General features: G+C 36.4%; 3 protein-coding genes across 5 annotated transcripts; 2 read left to right on the forward strand and 1 right to left on the reverse strand.

Annotated features, from left to right (window-relative positions):
* Positions 1–498: 498 nt before the first annotated feature.
* Positions 499–3,403, forward strand: LOC112526795 (AB hydrolase superfamily protein YfhM-like). The gene is made up of 4 exons (XM_025137214.1): positions 499–843; positions 1,816–1,980; positions 2,119–2,354; positions 2,897–3,403. The coding sequence occupies exons 1-4, from the start codon at positions 556–558 to the stop codon at positions 3,159–3,161; spliced, it is 954 nt and encodes a 317-aa protein (XP_024992982.1). The 5' UTR covers positions 499–555; the 3' UTR covers positions 3,162–3,403.
* A 3,128-nt stretch (positions 3,404–6,531) lies between these two features.
* Positions 6,532–10,188, forward strand: LOC112526550 (epoxide hydrolase A-like). The gene is made up of 4 exons (XM_025136882.1): positions 6,532–6,858; positions 7,926–8,093; positions 8,735–8,970; positions 9,768–10,188. Exons 1-4 carry the CDS (start codon positions 6,571–6,573, stop codon positions 10,012–10,014), a joined length of 939 nt encoding a protein of 312 aa, XP_024992650.1. The 5' UTR covers positions 6,532–6,570; the 3' UTR covers positions 10,015–10,188.
* A 4,245-nt stretch (positions 10,189–14,433) lies between these two features.
* On the reverse strand, positions 14,434–23,640 carry LOC112526689. 3 transcript variants are annotated; one of them, XM_025137075.1, is made up of 14 exons: positions 23,367–23,459; positions 22,976–23,274; positions 21,908–22,007; positions 20,739–21,075; positions 20,058–20,170; positions 19,109–19,237; positions 18,915–19,008; positions 18,714–18,818; positions 17,785–18,383; positions 16,948–17,210; positions 15,977–16,115; positions 15,558–15,655; positions 15,397–15,478; positions 14,434–14,664 (listed from the first exon to the last, which is right to left on the reverse strand). In XM_025137075.1, the coding sequence occupies exons 2-14, from the start codon at positions 23,164–23,166 to the stop codon at positions 14,581–14,583; spliced, it is 2,334 nt and encodes a 777-aa protein (XP_024992843.1). In that variant the 5' UTR covers positions 23,167–23,274; positions 23,367–23,459; the 3' UTR covers positions 14,434–14,580. The 3 variants fall into 3 exon arrangements, with proteins under 3 accessions (XP_024992843.1, XP_024992842.1, XP_024992841.1); XM_025137074.1 differs by having other exon boundaries at positions 17,785–18,380; positions 22,976–23,640; XM_025137073.1 differs by having other exon boundaries at positions 22,976–23,640.

The raw sequence follows: 23,640 nt of genomic DNA on the forward strand, positions 1-23,640 counted from the left end.
AATTAATTGTTTCCTAATATAAAGTATTAATCATAATTAATAAACTCTATTCATATTCCATAAATATTCAAATCATAATAAATGAACTCCAATCATTTCTATAAATATCTCAATTAATTGGGTTGCAAAGGTTGTACAAATGCACAAGGTTGTAAAAGAAATATACCCTATATATATATATATATATATATATATCTTCAACTTTGTAAACAAAAAAGTAAAAGGACTAAAATACCCTTGACTTAACCGGGTTGTGGCTAACGGAATTAGATGTAAGAACCCAATCCGTAACAAAAATAAAAACACAATAATAATACTTGTAATTATTCCATTTCAAGGATCCAATTCAAATTTCATATAACCACAGGGATAAAATCTGTAATTTACTCAAATTCATATAATCAATATGACAGTGTTCTAGAAGCTTGAAGTTGGTCAACGGCGGTGTTCGTCTCCTACATTTTTCTTTAGAAATAGACGTTGAAGATGGTGGTTGATACTTGATCGGAGGGCAACCACTTTGAACACACTCATTCACTCTCTCTGTGCGAAACAATGGATCAAATTAAGCACAATTACATTGAAGTCAACGGGATCAAGCTTCACGTAGCCGAGATTGGGTCGGAGTCTTCGCCGGCTGTGGTTTTTCTTCACGGATTTCCGGAAATATGGTACACATGGCGCCATCAAATGATTGCTGTTGCAAACGCGGGTTTCAGAGCTATTGCACCCGATTACAGAGGATATGGACTATCCGACATACCTGCAGAACCCGAGAAGACCTCCTTCTTTGATTTCGTCCACGATACTGCCTCGATCCTTGATTCTCTCGCTATTTCTAAGGTACATCAAGCTTCTGCTTCGCTTTCGCATTGCAGATGAACGAGAGATTTGGAATTGGGAGATTTAGTTGTTAGGTCAATAAGAGATGGATCATAACTTTAGGGTATAATCTTCGAATACGTATACACTCTGATCGTGAATTAGTGTGTAAATTTCGAATCAGAGGCATACTCGATCAATCTACACCATTGAATTTAACGTCGTTGACTGAATTCGTGGATTTGATCATCTGTGTTACAATTTTATCTCTTTCTCCCCGATAGTTTCAATGGTACTATTTGAATTTTGACGACACCTTTAGAACATCAAACTGTATGGATGAATGAGAACTCACAAGCACTATTTCCCATAGCTTTCAAAAACAATTTCCTTTGAAATGTTTTTGGCAAAGTTTCAATCTTGGACCACCTCATTTGGGACTGTTTTCATTAAGTCAGTCCTGCATGGATAAAGCAGTCGATGGATTAATCCGTCTGTATATATTGAGAAGGTTTTATATTTTGGGGGTTTTTTCCTCGATGGAATGAATGTTTTTGTTAATTGGGAGTGGCTGCTTTGGCTTTCTACGTAAACCTCCCCTATAAGCTTACTGAATAAGCCATATCATATCATTAAGCCTATACCAAACAGTCATATATAGCTGACCAAATAAGTTGTGTCTCGTTAAACTCATTAAGCTGCTAGCTAACACACCCTTAGTAATTGTTACAAGATATTGCCAGCATCAATTTCACTTGTGGAGCTTATTCTTTGATACATTTACGCTGTCTTTCTCCCTTTCTAATCTCTTTTTCCTGGTCCTCATTCGATTTATACTCAAATCATGGAAGTTGGGCACACAATGAGAAAATAAATGAATTTGGACTCTACGTTAGATCGAGTAGGGTTTCTTAGAAAGTACGATATTTGTTAAATCCGTGCAAAACGACACCAAGAAGTTGATTTTGATCATGTTTGTCTGAACATTTTTAGGTGTTTGTTATCGGTAAAGATTTTGGATCAATGGTTGGCTACATATTCTCCCTTTTTAACCCAGAGAAAGTTGCAGGAATTGTATCACTCGGTGTGGCATTTAGGCCCCCCGGTTCCAGGACTCATCTAGTCCTCCCCGAAGGCTACTACATTCAAAGATGGCAGGTACGCATTCATATCGTGATTAACGTATTAGAATCAATAAAGAATTCTTGATTCTTACATTTTAAGCAAAAAAGACATCTTTTTAACTCGGTAAATTCATGATATTCGAATATTCCGTATAATTGAAACCTTTGTCAGGAATCTGGAAGAGCTGAAGCTGATTTTGGACGTTTTGATGCTAAAACGGTGGTGAGAAACATCTACATTTTGTTTTCTAGAAGTGAAATACCGATAGCGGGTGAAAACGAGGAGATAATGGATTTGGTGGAACCATCCACTCCTTTACCTTCTTGGTTCACAGAGGAGGATCTTGCCGTCTACGGGGATTTGTATGAGAAATCCGGATTTCGAACTGCACTCAAAGTTCCTTACAGGTAATTTACTGATAGTACCATGTAACATCAAAGTGTAGGTGAGATAGGACATTACAAAAACTTGTTGCCCACGTTCGGCATCGACATCAGACCGGGACAAAAATGCATTTTTTACTGTCCCACCGTCCCACCAAAATAGGTGGAACAAAAAGGAGGGAGATAGGACAAGGTAAATTACCAAACTACCCTTGTTAAATAAAACCCTAAATCTTCCACAATTCTTTCACCCGCGTACCTTAACTCTCATCTGTCATGTTCTGTTCAGTCTCATCCACGTACCAAAAACACCCATCTCAAAATAGACGAGACGTTGCAACAGAGTGCTAGTAATCATATTGGTACTAATGGTATGATGTGAACCGGACCAAGCCAAATTAATCCAGTAAATCCAACACAAAAAGTAGGGTCTAGACTTTACCCCTGTTTCCGTGAAGAACCCAGGCTTGCAAAACAAGATATAAAAGAATTGTGCAACGTCTTTGAGTCAATTCGGTAGTAAGGTGTGGTTCTCGTTTAGCTCTCAATTTTGTTAATCGTTGTAGGATTCTAAAGGACAAATTTGAACCTCCGAAAGAAGCTCCAAAAGATCTGAAAATAGAAGCTCCGACGTTGCTAATCATGGGTGAGAAAGATTTCGTGTTCAAGATACCTGGAACCGAAGAATACATAAGGAGTGGGGCGGTCAAGAAATACGTACCCAAACTCGAAACCATATACTTGCCTGAAGGATCTCATTTTGTTCACGAACAATTCCCCGATCACGTGAATCAACTCATCCTCAATTTTCTCGATTGCAACAAACAGTAATGCTTCTAAGCTCAAGTTTGAACCTTGCGTTTGCGGGTTGTGTGTATCGATTATTGTGCTGATAGATATACGTCAAAAGGTTCCGGCTCTGGTTTACTCCTTTTAGATGTGGTTCAAGGGGTTGTTTGGTTGTTTTCCATTAAGCTCTGTATGAATTAAGTTTTTTGTATTATTAAGCCGTCTATATAGACCAAGCTGAATTAAAAATAGGTAAAGAGTAAACTACCTATATTAAATTAAAACCTTCAAACATTTCATAATTCTTTCATCTACTTATTTCACTCAGGTGAATTCCGTCATATCCATATACCAAATATACAGAAAAATCTGCACTTTTGGATTGTTATAGGTCATAATATGTACTTTAACTCGTTTCCTATTTTAGAAAACGTATTTTTAAAACTTTCATTTTGGTACCTAAGATATAAAGTTTTAAACATTTTAGTACCCGGGTAACTGGTTAAAGCATTAACCGGTTAAACATGTTGAAGCATTAACCGGTTAGATTAAGATATTCATGTCAGCACCACATCACTCGCCACATCAGCATGGTAACCGGTTAATGCTTCAACATGTTATCCGGGTACTTAAATGTTTAAAACTTTACATCTTAGATACTAAAAAATAGAAGTTTTGAAGGTACGTAACCCAAATTAGGAATCAAGTTAAAATATGTTACTTTTTCATTTAATTTGCCCAAAACCTTAAAGATAATTTTATTGATCAAAATAACTTAATATTAATGAAAACAGTAACCCCTATTTATAGACTAAACTAATTAAGAGATACTTAGGGTGCGTTTGGTATGTTGGACAGAGTGGGACAGGACAGGACAGAACACATTTATCCTACGTTTGGTGTGGCTAAATGTGGAACTAAGTTGGACAAGCATGGGACATTCGTGTTCCACCATTACCCCTGGAACTAAGTGGAACAGAAACATTTTTACCACACTACCCCCTTCCCCCTTTCTTCCCCACATTGCACCCTCCATAATCGGCGCCCCTGCACCCTCCATCGCACCCCTTCCTTCCTCCACGGGCCATAATCGAAGATAGAAGATGGCGAGTGTCACAACTACATGGAGCATGTCATCTCTAAAATCGTCACTTCCTTCGATTTCCAGATCGAATTCTTCAATTCGCTGTTCATTCCGACCTCCAAATGCCATTCGGTTTAGACCTAATTCGAAGCTTGTTTTTGGATCTTTTCTTGGTCTCGCCCCTCTTAACCCTCTTCTGAATCTCACTTCAGGTAAAACGTATAATCTATCTATTTGTATGTCTATTTGTTTGTTTCTCTGTGTATTAATGTAAAACTTGGTGTCGGCTTGATGAGTTTTCTACTTTGAATTTGGTAATTGCTGATGAAGTTTATGCATCGTTGGGGGGTTTGATTGATTTCCGATATATATATATATATATATATATATATATATATATATTTGGGTTAAAACTCTGTGTGGAATTCTAGGGTTTCTTGAATGATGGTCTTAATGAGGATAGTGTGCAAGCAGTAATATGTTTGTTGAACATTGGAAGCAAGATTTAGGTAACCATCTTTTCAAATAAAAATGCTTACTGTTTTATGTAGAATAGATGCGTATTGATGAATATAGTTGGAACATTTATATTGATTATTTCGTGAAAAAAAACACTAAACAGCTCATTGGGGGTAAATTGGTCATTTTAACCAGTTCTGTTCTGTCATGTTATGTCTTACCAAACGCTGAACAACTGTCATGTCCTGTCCTGTCCCGTCCTGTCTTGTCTGCGCACCAAACGCACCCTTATAGAATCCAAATCTGTATTAATCATAAACCAATTAGGAAAGTATTTAAATAATTAATAAAATAATAATAATAATAATAATAATAATAATAATAATAATAATAATAATAATAATAATAATAAAAAATAATCATAATTCAATTAGGTAGCCAATAAATAATGATTAATAAATAATGATTAAAACTAATAAAAATTTATTCTAAACTAATTAGGAAACAAAATAACGAAATATAACAAATAAAAGCAATATGTGTACGACTTGTAACAACATGCCCATGACCCGACATGCAACTTAAGGACCCGTTTATCAAACGTTTACTCGGGTAAACCTTTACCAAGTCATATTACCTCATCGGATGAATATGGTAAAGACCAAGAATCTTGTCTGGTAAGAGCGAGACAAGGACCAAGAGTCTTACGGTCTTACCCGTTAAGTGAGGGTGACGAGTCCTACCATGGTAAGCACTTACGGGATAAATTGTTGCATGCGATGTGGTTTTGGTAGACTAAAATCTTACCCGGTAAATATATAATAGTGTTAAATTTTGTTGGTAAGCACTTACCGATTAGGTATTTGTGGGGCCGGCCCCTAAGTCGCAGGTGAAGTCGTGTAAGCGACTGTGTTCTAGCTTCTGATTTGGGTTTTTAGACTTCTTTCGAGCTCGTTTTCTTATTTTCCAAATATCTATGAAAAATCCCATTAACTCTTTGATCTTTCCTATATCGGGTTTTTACCTTGAATTTGTGTTAAAACGACATTTTAATAGTTTTGTATGCAGTTTTTAACATTTTAATAGTTTTTTATGTAATTATTGATGTTGAAAAAATAAATCGAAGTCAAAAAAGTAATTCTTATAAGAAGTATCATTGTGTAGTTTTATATATTTTTAAATTTAGGGGCCGTTTACCAAACGCTTACCCGGATAAGCGTTTACCAAGTCACTTTACTTTACCGAATGAATATGACAATGGCTAATAATCTTACCCGGTAAGAGCAAATGCAAGAATCGAGAGTCTTACCCGGTAAGCGAGGACGAGAACTCTTACCATGGTTAGCGCTTACCGGGGTAAATTGCTGCATACGATGCGTTTTAGTGAATAAAATCTTATCCAGTAAGTAAGCGATAGTGTTGAATTTTACCAGTAAGTGCTTACCGGGTAAGTGTTTATGTAAACGGCCCCTTTGTGAATTATAAAAACTCACCTTTTGTAATAAAAAAAATCAACATAATTACAATGATGATTACTTATAAAAATATCTTTTATGAGAACTGAGATCGCGTGAGGCAAGACTGTTTTCATGAGACCCATGATACCATATAAATAATATTGAATCTTTACAATAAAACACTGTAAAAATACACTTTCATCGTGTTTTTTGTATCTTAGTATGATTTACTGTGAAATTTCAATATTATTTTGTGATCAAACCGATTTTACAAAAAATAGTTGATTACATATTTTTATAATAAAAATTAAAAAAAAAATTAATAAAAACTAATAAAATATTATTTCACGACAACTTCAAGAACGGAATGCTCTGATTGACGCATGCCACCGTTGATCTTTTCTTGTTAAATTCCCCCCATTGAAGACTTCTCCAAAGAATTCAAGCAAAAATGGATCAGATAGTGCACAAGTTCGTGGAAGTCAGCGGAGTGAAGCTTCATTTAGCCGAGATCGGAGACGAATCATCGCCGGTGGTGGTGTTCCTCCACGGTTTTCCGGAGATATGGTACAGCTGGCGGCACCAGATGATTGCCGTCGCCAATGCCGGTTACAGAGCTATAGCGCCCGATTGCCGAGGCTACGGACTCTCGGATCCACCTCCAGTGACCGAGAAATTTGGATTCTCCGATCTCGTCGACGATCTTCTCGCAATCCTTGATTCTCTCGGCATTGCTAAGGTACATCAACGGATGCTTTAATTTGTTGTGCTGTATAACGATTATTGCATTTAACAGTACAAATTTTCCATTCCGAAAGTCTGTAGATCTCATCATATGCACTTTCCAGCGAATTTTTCTGTTAGTGTCTGATTTTATTCTCACTTTTCCGGCAAACGATTAAAATGCCCTAAATTTGACGGTAACAGTTGCACACTTAAAATAGAAGGAAAATCACTATTAAATCATGTCTGTGTTTTGAATGTTGCAGAACACTATTGAAACTTACCTAAAAGGCTCGTATCAACATACTTCGATCACGGTATTACAACCGGGGAAATTGTCCAAAATCGGCGTTCTGGAACCTCATAATTCACTTTATAGCCGTTTTTCTGCTCAATTGGTTGAAATGGCCAAGATTTCGCAAGTAACACTTTAGCAACTTGCGAAATTATTCATCAACTAACATTTTTCGCAAGTTGCTAGATAGCTTCTTGTGAAATACTAACATGGAAAGGCCATTTACGCAGCTTGCTAAAGTGTTACTTGTCCCGTCAGTATTTCGCTAATACCACTTTAGCAACTTGCCGAAGTGTTTCCTTAAAAATATTAAATTCACAAAAGGTAGATTTCACCCAAATTGTTAAAAGTGCTTCTTGCAAAAATCTTGGCTATTTCGGTCAATTGAGTAGAAAAATGGTTATAAAATGAATTGGGAGTCCAGAATGGCTATTTTGGACAATTTCCCGAAACCAAGGATTGGTTGCTTGGAACTTGGAAGTAATAAGGGTCCATAATGGAAGTGAAAATCATTATTGATGTGCTGTTTGATGCAACGGAACGAGTCATTACCAGATATTAGTAACAAAACGTTCCCCAATTTGCGAATGAAAACTCATTCCCATTTCCATTTCTCAGCATACCTGTTCTTACTTCCACTTTTGTTTCCTGAAACGAAGCAAAGTGCCCCTTAACGTTTTTTTTCCAGATTTTCATGTATGATTTAGGTGATTGTTACGGTAGTGACTTTGATTATTTACTCTTTTGATGATAAATTTTGACGACTATTTCTTTTTACTTGCGTTTAGATTTCCATAATCGCGAAAGACTCTGGGACTAGACCAGCGTACCTCTTTGCGCTCCTCCACCCCACGAGAGTAACTGGAGTTATATCGCTTGGAATACCACATACACCCTTCGGACCCCCTAATTTCCTCAAAGAGCTGCCTGAAGGTTTCTACATCAATAGATGGCGGGTGCGTACTACAAAATGTTGTTCACGTCCCTTGCATTTAGATACAAATCTTTCCGGAAACAGTCTCTCTGCCTCTTGAGGCAAAGGAAAAGTATGCATACATCTTATCCCGGTCCCTAGTGGGATATACTCGTTTGGGTTGGTTTGGTTTATGTTTCATTTCTTTCAGATTAACAATCACAAATGTGATTATCGAACCTAACAATCTTCGCCTTTGAACCTCTGTTACTCTTGACTTTATGGCCACCTTTTCAATTTATTGACCGAAATAGCCAAGATAATGCAAGTGGCACTTAGTTTGTCCACGAAGACATCACGCAAGTAGCACTTATGCAACTTGCTTAATGTTTACTTTTTCTGAATATTATATTGAAAAAGGTGGGTTATGTAAGTTGCTTAAGTGCTCATTGTATAATGTCGACTATTTCGGTTAATAAGATAAAAAGGTTAAAGGTGGCTATAAAGTGAAGAGCGAGGCCAGATCGGCTATTTTGGACAAAAACCCAAGAAAACCTCTTTTTGCTTGTGCCATTACAAGCTTTCGATAATCATGTTCTTTGTTTGTGGGTCCCACTTTTTTGGAGAAAAAACTGTACTGAAAAACATCCACCATTGTGGATAACAACATTTTGTTTCTGTTAGGAACCTGGAAGAGCCGAAGCTGATTTCGGCCGTCTTGATGCAAAAACTGTTGTACGAAACATATACATCTTGTTTTCTAGAAGCGAATTGCCAGTCGCCAGCGAGAACCAAGAGATTATGGATATAGTCGAACCATCTACCCCTTTACCGTCGTGGCTCACGGAGGAGGATCTTTCGGCCTATGGAACTCTGTACGAGAAATCCGGTTTTCTAAATTCACTCAAAGTTCCTTACAGGTAATTAACAACACCATATAACACCTTAGAACCAATGTTGGTTCTTTCAACTTTTAAGGTTGCTTTTAGCAGGACAGCCAAAAACAGAACAAAAACTTGTTGTTCCACGTTTGATGCAGCAATTAGACCGAGACCAGACAGGACTGAGCGGGACAAAAAGACATTATTTTCTATCCCACCAAAATAGAATAAAAACCTATTGTCCCCAAATCCTATATCGACCAATCATGTGAATCCACATCATCACTTTATTGAGAGAATAAAAGAATGAATTAAATAAATGATATAATGATGTGTCTTCAAGTGATTGGTGGGACAGGGTGAGGACATGGAATTTGAGGACAATATCAGAGTAGGTGAAACAAAAATAAAGGAAATAAGGCAAAGATTAGTAAATTACTAAACTACCCATGTCAAAATTAAAACCCTAAAACCCTCTACAATTCTTTCACCCGTCTACCTCACTCTCGTTCTTCTGGTCAACTGCTTACTCTTTTGATTTCGGTGAAGGGTATTTTTCCTTTTCAACGACAAGTTCTTCTTCAGCCCAGCAACGCCAACCTTTTCACAATTACAGTTCACAACGCCTTTGACTAAATTAGTCTAATGGAAAGTCAAGGGGCTTGAAAGCTTACCTTCTTATTACAGAAAGGTTTGGAACCCTAGTTTTCCCGTCCACTCCAGTCTTGTCCGCATACCAAACGGCAAACGCACTTCAAGTCACAAACCCACGAAACCGTGAGTCTTTTTACACCAGCGTGCATGAACTCGGTTTGTTGTGAATTGTGTTGTTTAAGGTCGATGGACGAAGAATACAACATAGTAGATCCCATAATCAAGAATCCGATGCTGCTGATCTTGGGGGAGAAGGATTATTTCTTGAAATTTCCAGGAGTCGAAGATTTAATAAAGAGCGGAATTGTTAAACACTTTGCGTCGAATTTGGAGATAGAATGGTTACCCGAAGGAAGCCATTTTGTTCAAGAACAATTTCCCGATCAGGTAAACTCGCTAATTCTCGCCTTCCTCCGTAAGCATAGCTGATCATAATCCCATTAGCAGACTCGCCTCATTTGAATAATGTATGATCGATCTCGAGCTCATGTTCGAGTTTGTTGACTCGTGTATCACTTATCGTGTCTTTTTCATTGATGAATTCAGACGCTTCTTTCTTTTCGAAGATTATATATATGTATACCTACGGTGAAACTTGAACCCTTAATTTTTAAGAAGGTTTAGACGTCACATTTATATATAGAGAGCTAAGATCATTTGTTAACCATGAAAAAAGCATTAACTATACAAACCATTTAGACCAATCACAAGCCTTTGTTAGATTAGGTTAATCAATCGCCATATAGTTAATATTGAGGACACAATGGTAATCTTCTTTTTTGTCTTAACTTCACATTCATTAATGGGCGGTTATAAAAACATCAATTTTATTATTATAGCAGGTCATTTACCAAACACTTACCTTCTAAGTGCTTATCGGTAAAATTTAACATTATTATTTACTTACCGGGTAAGATTTTAGTCTATCAAAACGACATTGTATGCAACAATTCACCCGGTAAGCGCTTACCATGGTAAGAGTCGTCGCCCTCACTTACCGGGTAAGACTCATGGTCCTTGTCTCGCTCTTACCGGGTAAGATTCTTAGTTCTTACCATATTCATCCGGTGAGGTAATATGACTTGGTAAACGCTTACCCGGGTAAGTGTTTGGTAAACGGCCCCATGATATGGTATGTAGGGGTGAATTCATTTGTTAACCCAATATATGGTGTTAACTTTGTGAACCAATCTTATTCATTGATCTTCGAAATTTGTGGCTGAGATCATTCATGACATAAAATGTATATAATTGCACACATAAACAATGTAATCTAAGTGAACAATGTTCACAAGGGGTATTTTGGGAAAAGATTTCAGTTGTCCATTAATGACAATGGGATGTTTGTAACCGTCTATTAATAACAATGTAACTATCCGGTAATTACTCTGGTCATCGAATCGAAATCGACAGCAAGATCTCCAACATCAGATTCTTCTACAGCTTTTTTTGGTTAATGGTTCATGTGTGAACAAGTATTCGATATTTATGGGAATTGTTCATGTATGAACAAGGGTGTATATGGAAAAAAAGTCAAGTAAAGATTTTTGTAACATCCATGTTTTATTTGAGTAAACACATACACTATGTAGTGTCATTCATATATGAAATAAATGTGGAATGAAAAATGTGTTTACTTCTGAACATTATTCAATTTTTTTTTTGAATAATTGGTAATTTATACATACCTGGTTCTTGTTACGTGTATGTAGTTATCAGGTTCACATATGAACACAATATTTTTTTAAATGTTGAAATGAGATGGTTCACCTACGAACAAGTGTTTACTCAGGTATAATTAATAAATATAACCGACAATTAATTTGCATGGAATATTCACAATGACAAGACATGGAATAATTAAGAAATATAACCGAAAATTAATTTGCAACAAAAGAAAGATCAAATAAAAAATTACATTTTTACTCTCATTAAATAAATTTATCATATGCATCAACCAAAATATAAATTACATTTATCAAATAAAAAATTACATATTTACTCTCACTAGAAGGTACTCATGCAATGCAGCGAGATACATCTTGATTTTGATGTTTCATTTTATTTTGTTCTTGTCGATGTTATAATACGGTTTTATGTGGTTTTGAGAAAATGATAATATTTTTATTTTTGAATAAAATATAAAATTTGAAGATATCATAAAATTTTGAAAAACATATATCTATATTAGTATCAAATTAACTATTTAAAAGTTCTTGTTTTTTATGTAATTTCTTTAATTCAATTTTTTTATTATAATTTAATTTAGGTTTAATAACGAAGTAATTCATTTTTGATTTAATAATATAATTTTTTATAAATATAATAATTAAATATTTGTTAGAACTCAATAATTATCCTAATTATATTTTAGATTTTTTTTGTAAATGTTATCCTGTATTTGATTATGTTAATTTGTGATTAGTTACACGAATTCAAATATAGAGATTTAATAAGTTGTATATATACACAATTTACTTCTAATCTTGAATGTTAATAATATGCATCAATAAACAGTACTTCATGTATAAAAATTAATTTTTAAGAGTTTTATAATATTGTACACATCCCCCCCCCACATACATAAACACACATACACACACACACATATATATATATATATATATATATATATATTAGTAGTCAAGGGGCACCTTGTGCAGGAAAGCCGAACCGATGGTAGTACTCAAGGGGCACGATATACGGGCAAGCCAATGCAAGGCACCGTGCGAGGACGACAAGCCAACGGTTGTAGTCAACGTGCACGGCATGCGGGCAAGCCAAGGCACTGTGCAAGGAAGAACGTGCACGGCATGCGGGCAAGCCAAGGCACCGTGCAAGGACGCCAAGCCAACGGTAGTAGTCATCGGGCACGACATGCAGGGAAGCCAAGGCAAGCATGCAGGCAAACCAAGGAACCGTGCGAGAAAGCCAAAGAGCCATGGTGCCTGTAGAAAACGTTAGGGGCCAAGCATGGAGAAATACTTGTGATTTTTTCTCAACACTTGCGAAAATTCCTCCATGTATAAGGACCTAGCCTCCGAAAAATGGGCCAGAAGGGCAAATGAGGGGGGGCGTGCTTTGGGGGGGAGGGACGAATCTGAGCGACGCATGGCTGAATCTCGGTGGATCGTGTATGTTGACGCATAAACCCAACAAGTTATATAAATCTATAAACCAGTTTTCTATCAACACGTGTGAAAATGCATATTGGGATGTAAAAACATTCCCAATGTACGATCTTACTTGATTTCAATATGGGTTCATATATTAACAACCTTATTATAATTCGCATCCAACAAAAATTCAAGACCAAAAAGGATCTTACCACGATCCGAGGCGTGGCAACCGGACCCAATTTATATTCTTTTTGGCGGGGCCCCAAATCGGTCATATGCCCATTCCGGTTTTCTCATAAGTATTGTTTTTTAAATCCTTTTCGACAAAAATGTTACACAGGTTTTTTTATAATTATGCATTGGAATACGCTTTAAATATTATATATTTATTTAAAAAATAAGTCTTGAAAAACTTGTATTGTTATTTCTAAAAACTTCAAAAAAAAATCGATCCTATGTATAACTGGTTCCTGTCTCGAAGGGCCTTTCGACCGACGGGCTCAATTTAGGCCCACACCAATAACTCCTTTATAGTTTATAATTTGAAAACCAAACTAAACCAAGAGAAAATGAACGATGTGCTTGGTTCGTTAATAAGAGTGTGCTGGGGATTGCTTATAAAAACAACTTATTGATTTATTCCGATATGGCACCGGTAATAAGAATTTTTGAGTGTTTGGATAAACAACTTATACCGGTGTCAAACCGGTAATAAGAAGTTTTTGAAGATGTTAAACCTTTCTGACTTATAATAAGTTGATAAGTGTTTTTGTTTCAAATAAGCAATCCCAAACACCCCTAAGACTAGACGAACAAAAATGAGATTAAAAGAATTATAACAGATTTTAATGTTTTAATTTGACTTAATAGTTTAGTATTTTATCAATCTTATCTCATATTTCTTATTTTTATTCCATCTATTTCAGTAAAACAAAATAACGTATTTTTGCCTCAATCATTTTGTCTCGGTCTAATGTCATGTCAAACGTACGATAACAAATTTTTGTATTGTCGTGTCTCGCATACAATACGCATCCAACACCCCTTGCATATCCCACTTGAAAGTAGAAATGGCCAAAAATCCATGTCGTGCTGGCCAATCCTAGTCCTGGTCCCAACCAAACACCCTTGGTCCAACATAGCCCGCCGGTCCCAGTCCCGGGCTCAGCTCGATTTTTAAAAAGAAATTTCAATCTTTTTTACAAATAATGCTATTCACGTAATTATAATTATGATTCGTAAAATTTTGTATTGAAACACACTTTTTCTGTACTATAACTTCTAAAAATTTGAAAAATTAGGCCTATACATACCCGGTCTCCAGCCGGACCTTGAACCGGGGTCCGAGCGTCCCGGACCGTCCCAACCGGCAATCTCTACTTGAAAGTAAGGCCCGAGGGGTAAGATGTTTGCAGATCTGACCTCTACCCCAAATAGTAAAACAGTTGTTTCCATGAGGAAACACTGACTTCATAACTTTTTACCATTACAGAAATTATATAAATATTTAACACTACTAAATACCATTAAAAATACACTTCCAAAGCAGTTCTTCAGAAATCATTTCTCCAACTAACATACACCAAAACACACTCTTGGTTAACTCTTCTTAAAGTTGACCCATAAAGCATAAATCATGCATACAAGGATCCTACACAACACCAAGATGGTGAAGAAACCACGGCTTACGAACGAAACGAACAACAAAAGCTCGCATAAAACAAATTCTACCCAAAAAAAACTATGAAATAAAATAGAAGTAAAATATGATGTAATGGTGGTCAATGTGGTCAATATAACATGATCCTATCTGTTTTCCTCATCAAGAGGAAGGTTGTTGAAGCTGTACAAGATTCATTCATTCATTCAATTACTTTCATAGCATCCTACATGATTCGATTACCTCAAGAACCGTCGAATGTGTCTCCTCTGAGATCATGTTCAACGACATGTGAAATTCCTAGTCAAAAAAAGGAGAGTTAAGTTCAGAGGATAAACCAAACTGACCAGTAGTAAATCTCACTCAAAAGTGAGACCTAATGGGTAAGATAAGATGTATGCAGACCTGACCTCTACCCCTAAAGAGTAGAGCGGTTGTTTCCATGAAGACACCTAGATTTTGCAAGATCATAACAATAAAGGGTATTTTTGTCAATCGGAAATTTCTTGATGTGGGTTTTTGAATTTGAAAGCAGGGTCTAGTAGATGAGATGTATGCAGACCTGACCTCTACCCTAAAGAGTAGAACGGTTGTTTCCATGAAGACACACAGAGAGATTTTTCTCGATTGGAAATTTCTTGATTTGGGGTTTTGGATTTGATACTCCCTGTGTCCAAAACAAGTCTCCACGTTTCTATTTTACTTTGTCCCAGAATAAGTATCCACTTCCAAAGTAAAACGCCTATTTTCCAATTATACCCTTGATTATGAGATGGAAAAATTCATTACTTCCTCTGTTGTTAAGGGTAAAATTGTCATTTATGAGATTGAAAAATTCATTACTTTCCAATTATACCCTTAATTATGAGATAGAAAAATTCATTACTCCCTCCGTTATTATTGGTAAAATTGTCATTTAGTTAATTAAAAATCATAGTAATTACAAATTTCTAAAACTGTGTGCATTTTTCATTGTGGACATTTATGTCGGAATGAAAGGAGTACAAGGTTAAAAGGGCAAAAATGGCATACCACAAATCTCTCCAAGACAGGCACGAGAACAGCCAGCTTGCGGTTTGGAAGACATTCAGCAATGGCGTTGCGTATGCTCTTACTGTCAAGTCAAGAACATGTGTTCCCATAAAAGAAAAAGAAGTCGAAAGGTATTTGCAAAACTAAAAAAGTCAACCAACCTTTCTGTAGATAGAAATGCAATAAGAAGAGCCGAGTATGCTTCAACAATCATTTTCTCCGCTTCTTTCTCTCCCTCTAAAACAGGATCCTCATCATTCTGCAGAAACAGCCCCAAATCAATAAATCTCACACATATGTAGGTTAAAGTGCAGGCAAAACCAGCAACGGGTATTTCAAGAAACACAACATTTCCATTTCTGATTATTTCAAGCAGAAGCGATACATCTTGGCTCACAATATTTGCTTTAAACCAAGGATATTTTGGTCATTTAGCTAAAAGACAACAACTTCTATCAGGATCAAATATGTCAATTCTTTTGGGATGGAGAGAAGTGCAACTTTTTGGTCTATAGAATTTGCTTTAAACCATGGATATTTTGGTCATTTTGCTTTAAAAAAGAAATATGAATGTACTCACCAAAGCCGATTGTCGTCCTTCTTCAGCTGCCTCACCAGCCCCTTGGTTCGCCAAGAAAATGGAACAAAGCAGAGGAATTACATCCGTAATTTCACTTTCTAAGCTCGGTATCGATATACTCGCAGCTGCAAGTCGTGATCTGTAGAAATCACGAACCATGAGCTTATGCAGAAATCTCAAAGGTGAATATGACAAACTAGAAGCTAGTTGTTGGACTTGGCTGATAAGTTAGTGGATAAAAACTAACAGATAAGCTAGATGACAATATAAAATGACCAAAAAGGACATGTTAAGAATTAATTGGAAAAATACAAGGGACATAATTGGAAAAGTTGAAAAAAGCCCCGGAGCTTATTGAAAAGCTACTTGAAGTAGCATTTCAAAAAGCTAGCTTATGGCTAACCAAATAAGGCTTTTTCAATAAGCTAGCTTATAAGCTATCTTATGGCTAACCAAACGGGGCTTTTTCAATAAGCTAGCTTAGAAGCTATCTTATGGCTAACCAAACAGAGATTTTTCAATAAGCTATCTTATTGCTAACCAAACATGGCTTTTTCAATAAGCTAGCTTATAAGCTATCTTATTGCTAACCAAACTGGGCTTCTTCAATAAGCTAGCTTATAAGCCATCTTATGGCTAACCAATCGTGGCTTTTTCAATAAGCTAGACGGGGCTTTTTCAATAAGCTATCTTATGACTAACCAAATGGGGCTTTTGCAATAAGCTAGCTTATAAGCTATCTTATGGCTAACCAAACAGATGTTTTTCAATAAAGCTAGCTCATAAGCTATCTTATTGCTAACCAAACAGATCTTTTTTAATAAAGCTATCTTATGGTTATCAAACATGGCCCAAGTACCAAAAATACATATTATATATAAATATAATCCTTCTATCCAATCAAAATTGCAACGATTTCCATTTAAAATAAATGAGGTCACAGATGCTTTGTAAGCATAAGAAACGAGCACCTGTTATGACCATCCTTCTCAACCAAATTGACAAGCAAGCCGAGAATAGCCACAAGAAAATCCAACTCTTGATCAGTAAGCCGCTTATTATCCTGATGATCAATCTCAAGAAGCGACTTGTCTCTTAGATCACTAAAAGTGGGTAAATACGAACTGAACGATGGAAAATGGCCGGCTATCAAAGCACACAGGATCTCCAACCCTCCACAGGCGGCAATTTGCCGACATCCCACAGAGTTGTCGTTTGTTAAGTTCATCAAAACCTGTAACAAGACTCTCATGAGTTCAAACGGTTCTATTTCAAGGGTAAAGTTGTCATTTAGTTAATTAAATACTTCCTCCATCCCAAAATAGGTGTCCATCTTTCTATTTTAGTTTGTCCCAGAATAAGTGTCCATTTTCAAAACTAAGTGCCTACTTTCCAATTCTACCCTTAATTATAAGACGGAGAAATCCATTACTTCCTATATTATTAAGGGTAAAATTGTCATTTAGTTAATTAAATACTTCTTTCATCCCAAAATAAGTGTCCACATTTCTATTTTAGTTTGTCTGCAGTGTCCATTTTCAAAAGCAAGTGACTACTTTCCAATTCTACCCTTAGTAATAACATGGAGAAATCCATTACTTCCTATGTTATTAAGAGTAAAATTGTCATTTATTCTTCCGTCCTAAAATAAGTGTTCACGTTTCTATTTTAGTTTGTCCGAGAATCCATTTTCGAAAGTGCCTACTTTCCAATTTTACTGTTAATTATAACATGGAGAAATACATTACTTCCTATATTAGTACGGGTAAAATTGTCATTTAACCAAAAGGACCTGTGAGAATTTTTACCTTCACCGCTGTTAGAAGACAATCAGCCAAAAGGCTGAATTTTTCATCATCATCGTCGTCATCATCATCCGCAAGTGAGCAAGAAACTTGAGGAGAATCATGACGTTCCACATTGCTTGATTCTTGTTGGCTCAACACCATTAAAGATTGGCTCCCATAATCATCTTCTTCAACCACCGAACTGCTTTTTTGACTTTGAGATACGTTCTTTTTCCCCGACAATAAATCCCACTTTGACGGTTTATTCTCCTCTTCACCAAATGCAAAAGGGTCCTCGCTGCCAAAAGAATCTTGGCTATCCTCAAAATCGAACGTGGTGGTGCACTTTGTGCGTTCGGTTTTTTTGCCCAACTTTATCCATGAACCATGGTTACCTCCGTTCTTCAAACCACTTGACGTACTACTGCTTGATTTAGAAGTCGAAGATTTTGCTTTCGTTTTTAGCAAGTGACCATCCACCCCAGAAACAGCTTTTGAAGAACCCGTCTGTTTATGGGATAAAGTTCGGGTTTTTTTAGAAGTCTTTTGGGAAGGGATCTGATCCATACTGCAATTCTCTATGGAGGAGCTGATATATATAATTTCATTGCAGTCGACTGCTGATTAGGAAAACAAGTCAAGTAAGAAAACAATATTCATCAATTAGTTTATATTCATTATTGAACTTTATAACATGAAACTACAGGTATAAATTAGGAAGCATGTTTTAAGAAAATTAGTCAAAATAATAGGGGCAGGTCCATTTGAGAACCGTAAGAACCAACTATTCATGATGAATATGAATGAAATGCATGATATTCATGATGAATAATATTCATGAATATTAATGTATATTCATCATGAATAGTTGGTTCTCGTGATTCTCAAAATATTTACATTTCCTAAATGAACTTTCTCAAAATATTCATCATGAATTACTTATGCCGTACCTTTGTCATTATCCGCCACTGAAGGAAGATGATCAGTCCCATTGGAAAGACCATGGCAGTTTTTACTGTCAGGCTTAAATGACGAAGTTTTGAGTAGAAAAACACCTGGAAATCAATGGCAATAAATAAAGTTTAAAACAATATTAAGCAAGATACGAACACTGTTTTCACCTATTAGTTTCATATAGATAGAATAGATACCCGAGAGGATCTTAATGACGCTAAGAATAAGTTTCGTGAAAGACTGTGAAACATGCCGATAACCAAAGTCCTCTTCTATTCCAAGCAAATGGCTCTGGCAAACAAGAATCCCGGCTGATTTAGTTCACATCACAACTTAATCTTTCATAAGAACAAGAAATCCGACTGATAAACCGATTGCAAGAAAAGTTTACCTGGTTATCATTACTAAGAAATGTAGCATTTTCCATTATTTTCAAACACTTCAACAGAAGCATCGGGCTTTCTAGGTTAACAATCTTTTGTGACTCGGGGGTTGGAGATGAATATCGTTCTAGCCATCCCTGCATATAATTACGAGATCATAAAAAGATTAGACTTCCCCTATAAAATGAAGCCAGGTGTCTCATAAATCGATTGCAAATAAAAATATTGCTCTCTCTGAATCAAGAAACTGGGAACATAATTTTTTTTTTTTGAAGTATATAATATTTATATACGGCAAATGCAACAAATAAACTCACACACTCTCCTCACCTATGGTGAGGTTTGAACCCCTGACCTCCTAGAAGGCCAAGGGCTACGATACCGCTAGGCCAAAGGCTTTTGGATTGGGAACATAGTTTTAGGGAAAGGTTCGACCATTTGTCAATGACTAAAATATCCTTCAATATGTGGACCAGAATTGATTTCATCATATTTTAATATAACATATGTCATTTATTAAAACAACAACTTATACGGCTCTACAATTAATTGGTGGATGAGATTATCCCATCACTTGATAAATAAATTACCACTTAATATATATATATATATATATATATATAGAGAGAGAGAGAGAGAGGGGGAGGGAGGTTCGGGGGAAAACCCTCAAAAAAATGAAAAATTGTGGAACGTCGTGGTAACCATTTATCTGGATGGTATGCACATGTGCATATAAGCAATTGAAGTTGTTTCTTGGTATTTATGCACGTGTGCATGTTATGCACATGTCCATACAAATTACTTGTATGCACATGTGCATACCATACAGATCAACAGTTACCAAGGTGTTCCTTAATTTTTCATTTTTTTACGGTTTTCCCCTGAACTTGACCCTATACACACACACACACACAAACACATTTTGAAAAAGAGAACAAAGGGCATACAAGGTCACACCTCCATTACAGCATGACATTCCCTTATGATGTCAATTACAGCATCAAGTCCTCCATATTCTCTTAGTTTTTCCTTGAAGTTTCCCCCCGTCTTTCGAACAGTCCCAGTTGTCTCTGAAAAAATGCAAATAAACATGAATTATTTGTTGAAAACAAACCTAATCAAGGAGTTAAATTAGCAGAAAAACGTCGTGATGATAGCCAATCGAGTCTAATCCTAAGGATCGTGTTCTAAATTCCCCCGCTTACGGCCACTTAAGCAGCACCAAGAAATTATGTATCCCCCACCACTTTGATTAGTTCGGGCCAACTCGCCGGTGGCCTACGCATTAAGAGTCACCCAGACACCCACTAGTTTGATTAGCAACTAATTGATGAATTAAGCTTTATTTCATCTCACTTTCTCTCTTTCTCACACTTTTCACAAGCCAGGGATCTACACAGGCCGCTCTACTCTTTGGATAGAGGTCAGGTATGCATACATCTTACCCTCCCATGACCCCACCCGGTGATATATGATATATGTGTGTGTATTGGGATCGTTTGGTTATTTTCATGGATTAATCGGTTTCTCTGAACCTATGTTCATCAACTTTTCAAGATTTGAATGCAACTTTTTTAATCCTCTATGAGTAACTATATCAAAGTGAAATATCATTCAGCGGGAGAGTTTTGAATGTACCTTCAAGAGAAATAGTCGACAAGCAAGCTTTCTCCATCGTTAGTAAAGCAACCCATTTTGGATTCAATTCTGGTCTTTTTGTCTCACTATCACTTCCACCTCTCGGCTTCAATTCTTTACAACTGATGAGGACTTCCTGAACTTTGTGCAAAATAGCAGCAGACGTGGATTCTTCCCCCTTACTGTCGTTAAAGATGGGAGCATCCTTGCTTAGAGCTACAAGTTTACTACCAATGCTTGCAACTTTATCTTTAATAGCATGTACAGTGACAGGTTTCAATAGTTTTAACAAGAACCGGATGGCACTAGGTGAATCCAAAAGGTAATCCTCTTGGCCCTGAAATCAAATAAAGATTACATAATCAAGACTAAATCTGGTAAATTAAGTCATAACATTGGTCCATAACAGAAATATTACAAGTTTTCTTTTGTGTGTGCTCAAATTACATAATGTACTAAGGGTACCATTGTTTTAAGAAGATTATAGAAATAAGAAATAAAAAATGGCTTTCTCCATATTGAACTTTTATCCCGGATGAAATATAATTTGAACTAGTCTCGTCTAGCCAATCTACTATTTGAGGTAGATGTCAGGCCTACGTACATCCCACCCCCAGACCCCACCTCCAAGTGGGATATACCGAGTTTGTTTCGTTTGGTTTGGTTTGACTTCTCGTTTAGCCAATGCTCTAGAATAGTTCTAGAGGTGTGGAAATTATTGGATCTATGTTTGCAAGGATACAAATGTGGTGATACATGGATACAGAGATTCTAAAAGATCAAAGATGAGGGGATGTGTTTATCCACATGTGCATATCCATAATTCCAATAAAAGAACGACACGAATTCATAATCAATGCATTAAATATATAAAACAATCAAAAGCTTGTGAAGTTTGTCTTTCTCATTTTCTCTGGAAAAGTATCAATGTCCCCGACCATATCCTCAATTATTTGTCCCTGTGTATTCATGGCCAACAATCCGGGAACCAAATCAAAGTTGAACCCCGTTCGTATCCACGAAGAGTGGGACCCGTGAAGCACCCAATACGAAGATTAGAAGAACGGGTAGAATCCCATGCATACCACTAATGAACCCATAAATAGTTTTATTAAAAATAACCGACAGGTTTCTTATTCATTAACAAGGAAGCATCATAAGCAGCTTACGTCACTGGTCAAAACAAAAAATAAAGCCACAGCAGCCAGGTTGCTAGGGGTATCATCAAAGTTAAGCCCCAATACAGCATCAATAATTGTCTTTGCCGTCCTGTAAAACAAGATTACTAAATATTAATTACGCACTACAACAGATCCAAAGCAATCTTGGACTCACAAGTTCAAAGAACACAACAAATTATCATTTCTACATCAAAGATCTACAAGTTTATATCCACCCCAAAAACACCATAAACTCAACCAAGAACGATATTTCCCTAATATACATCAAAGATCTACAAGTTTATATCCACACAAACAAAAATCCGGCAATTGCACAAATTGAAATCCATTGCATCATGTCCACCAAAACCTAAACACACACATGAAAACCATTTATTTCCCTTCTTTTCTTGAACAAACTCAATGCCACAAAACTACACAAGATCGATTATTTACTAAGATTATTCTACCCCAAGTTCTCAAAGACATTCGATTTTGGCCTTAATTATATATATAACCATCAAATGTCAAAATTGCACACATATGTATCATAATGTACAGAATTTAAGGGCTAAAACACACCTAATTCGAGTGATTGCAACAATTCATCAAATGGGTTTCTTATACATAACCACGATTAACCCCACAACGCCAGATAAGAGTGACATTTCCCTAATATACATCAAAGATCTACAAGCTTATATCCACATGAAGTCACAAACACAAACAAAAATTCGGCAGTTGAGCAAATTGTTATAACTAAATCCACCAAAACCTAAACATACACATGCAACCATATATTTTCCTTCTTTTCTGAAACCAACTCAATCCCACAAAACTACCCAATATCAACTAATTACTAAGATTACTCTACCCCAAGTTCACAAAGACATTCGATTATGTTTTTGCATAAAAATGCACCCATATATGAACTTGGTTATATATGTATAACCATCAAATGTCAGAATTGCACACATATGTATCATAATTCATAATGTATAATACACACATCTGATTCAAGTAAAATTGTAACAATTCATCAAATGGGTTTCTTGATACATAAAATGATCTCATTACCCATGGGTTCTCAAGAGTCTTCGTTGTTGTAAGGTACCACAAACCATCAACAAGGACAACAAACTAGCACGACGAATCCTCACCGGCTGACCTCTTCTCAACCCATCCAAAGCAAAATTCACCTCATCTACATGCTCCATCATCTCCCCAAATTCTTGTGTCTCCATTAATGTAGAAGTTTCAGTAAACATGACCACCGGCTTCTTTGCTTTCTTTCCCTTTTTATCCTTCTTTTTCTCGTTCACTTCAGTCCTCGGCTTCTTCGATCTCGGGGGTAGAACCGCCAATTTACGCGAATCCTGAGACGAATCGAAACTATACGGGTCGGAATCAAAAGACCACGGATTCTTGATTGATTCTTGAGACGGAAACGCGAAACTGAATATATCACCGTTATTATCTAATTCTTGAGGACTTTCTTGAGATAAAGAGTCGTCGAAACCGTCTGCGTCGTCGAAAGTCAGACTGTTACTACTCCTACTGTTGCTGCTGCTCCGGCGACCGTAGGTCCTAACGATCATTTTTCTCTTTCAATTCGAAAGTCTCATGTGAAATTAGGTGGATGATGAAGACCAGAAACTGGAATTTGGGGGAAAACGAGTCGTGGGTGTATTTGAATTTGGGTTTTTTGATGGAAATTTTTGAAGATTTGTTTGACGAAGTGA

The sequence above is a fragment of the Cynara cardunculus genome (genome assembly GCF_001531365.2).
Source record: "Cynara cardunculus var. scolymus isolate 2C chromosome LG 14, CcrdV1, whole genome shotgun sequence".
Classification (NCBI taxonomy): domain Eukaryota; kingdom Viridiplantae; phylum Streptophyta; class Magnoliopsida; order Asterales; family Asteraceae; genus Cynara; species Cynara cardunculus.

Excerpts from the sequence above, each read along its gene's own strand:
- LOC112526550 (XM_025136882.1), top strand. The coding sequence starts at position 6,571 with ATGGATCAGATAGTGCACAAGTTCGTGGAAGTCAGCGGAGTGAAGCTT. Across the intron at positions 6,859-7,925 it reads ATTCTCTCGGCATTGCTAAG|ATTTCCATAATCGCGAAAGA; the intron begins GTACATCAACGG and ends ACTTGCGTTTAG. Across the intron at positions 8,094-8,734 it reads TCTACATCAATAGATGGCGG|GAACCTGGAAGAGCCGAAGC; the intron begins GTGCGTACTACA and ends TGTTTCTGTTAG.
- LOC112526689 (XM_025137073.1), bottom strand. The coding sequence starts at position 23,496 with ATGATCGTTAGGACCTACGGTCGCCGGAGCAGCAGCAACAGTAGGAGT. Across the intron at positions 18,384-18,713 it reads AGTGGCGGATAATGACAAAG|CAGTCGACTGCAATGAAATT; the intron begins GTACGGCATAAG and ends TTTCCTAATCAG. Across the intron at positions 16,116-16,947 it reads GAGAAGGATGGTCATAACAG|ATCACGACTTGCAGCTGCGA; the intron begins GTGCTCGTTTCT and ends TGATTTCTACAG.
- LOC112526795 (XM_025137214.1), top strand. The coding sequence starts at position 556 with ATGGATCAAATTAAGCACAATTACATTGAAGTCAACGGGATCAAGCTT. Across the intron at positions 1,981-2,118 it reads ACTACATTCAAAGATGGCAG|GAATCTGGAAGAGCTGAAGC; the intron begins GTACGCATTCAT and ends AACCTTTGTCAG. Across the intron at positions 2,355-2,896 it reads GCACTCAAAGTTCCTTACAG|GATTCTAAAGGACAAATTTG; the intron begins GTAATTTACTGA and ends TAATCGTTGTAG.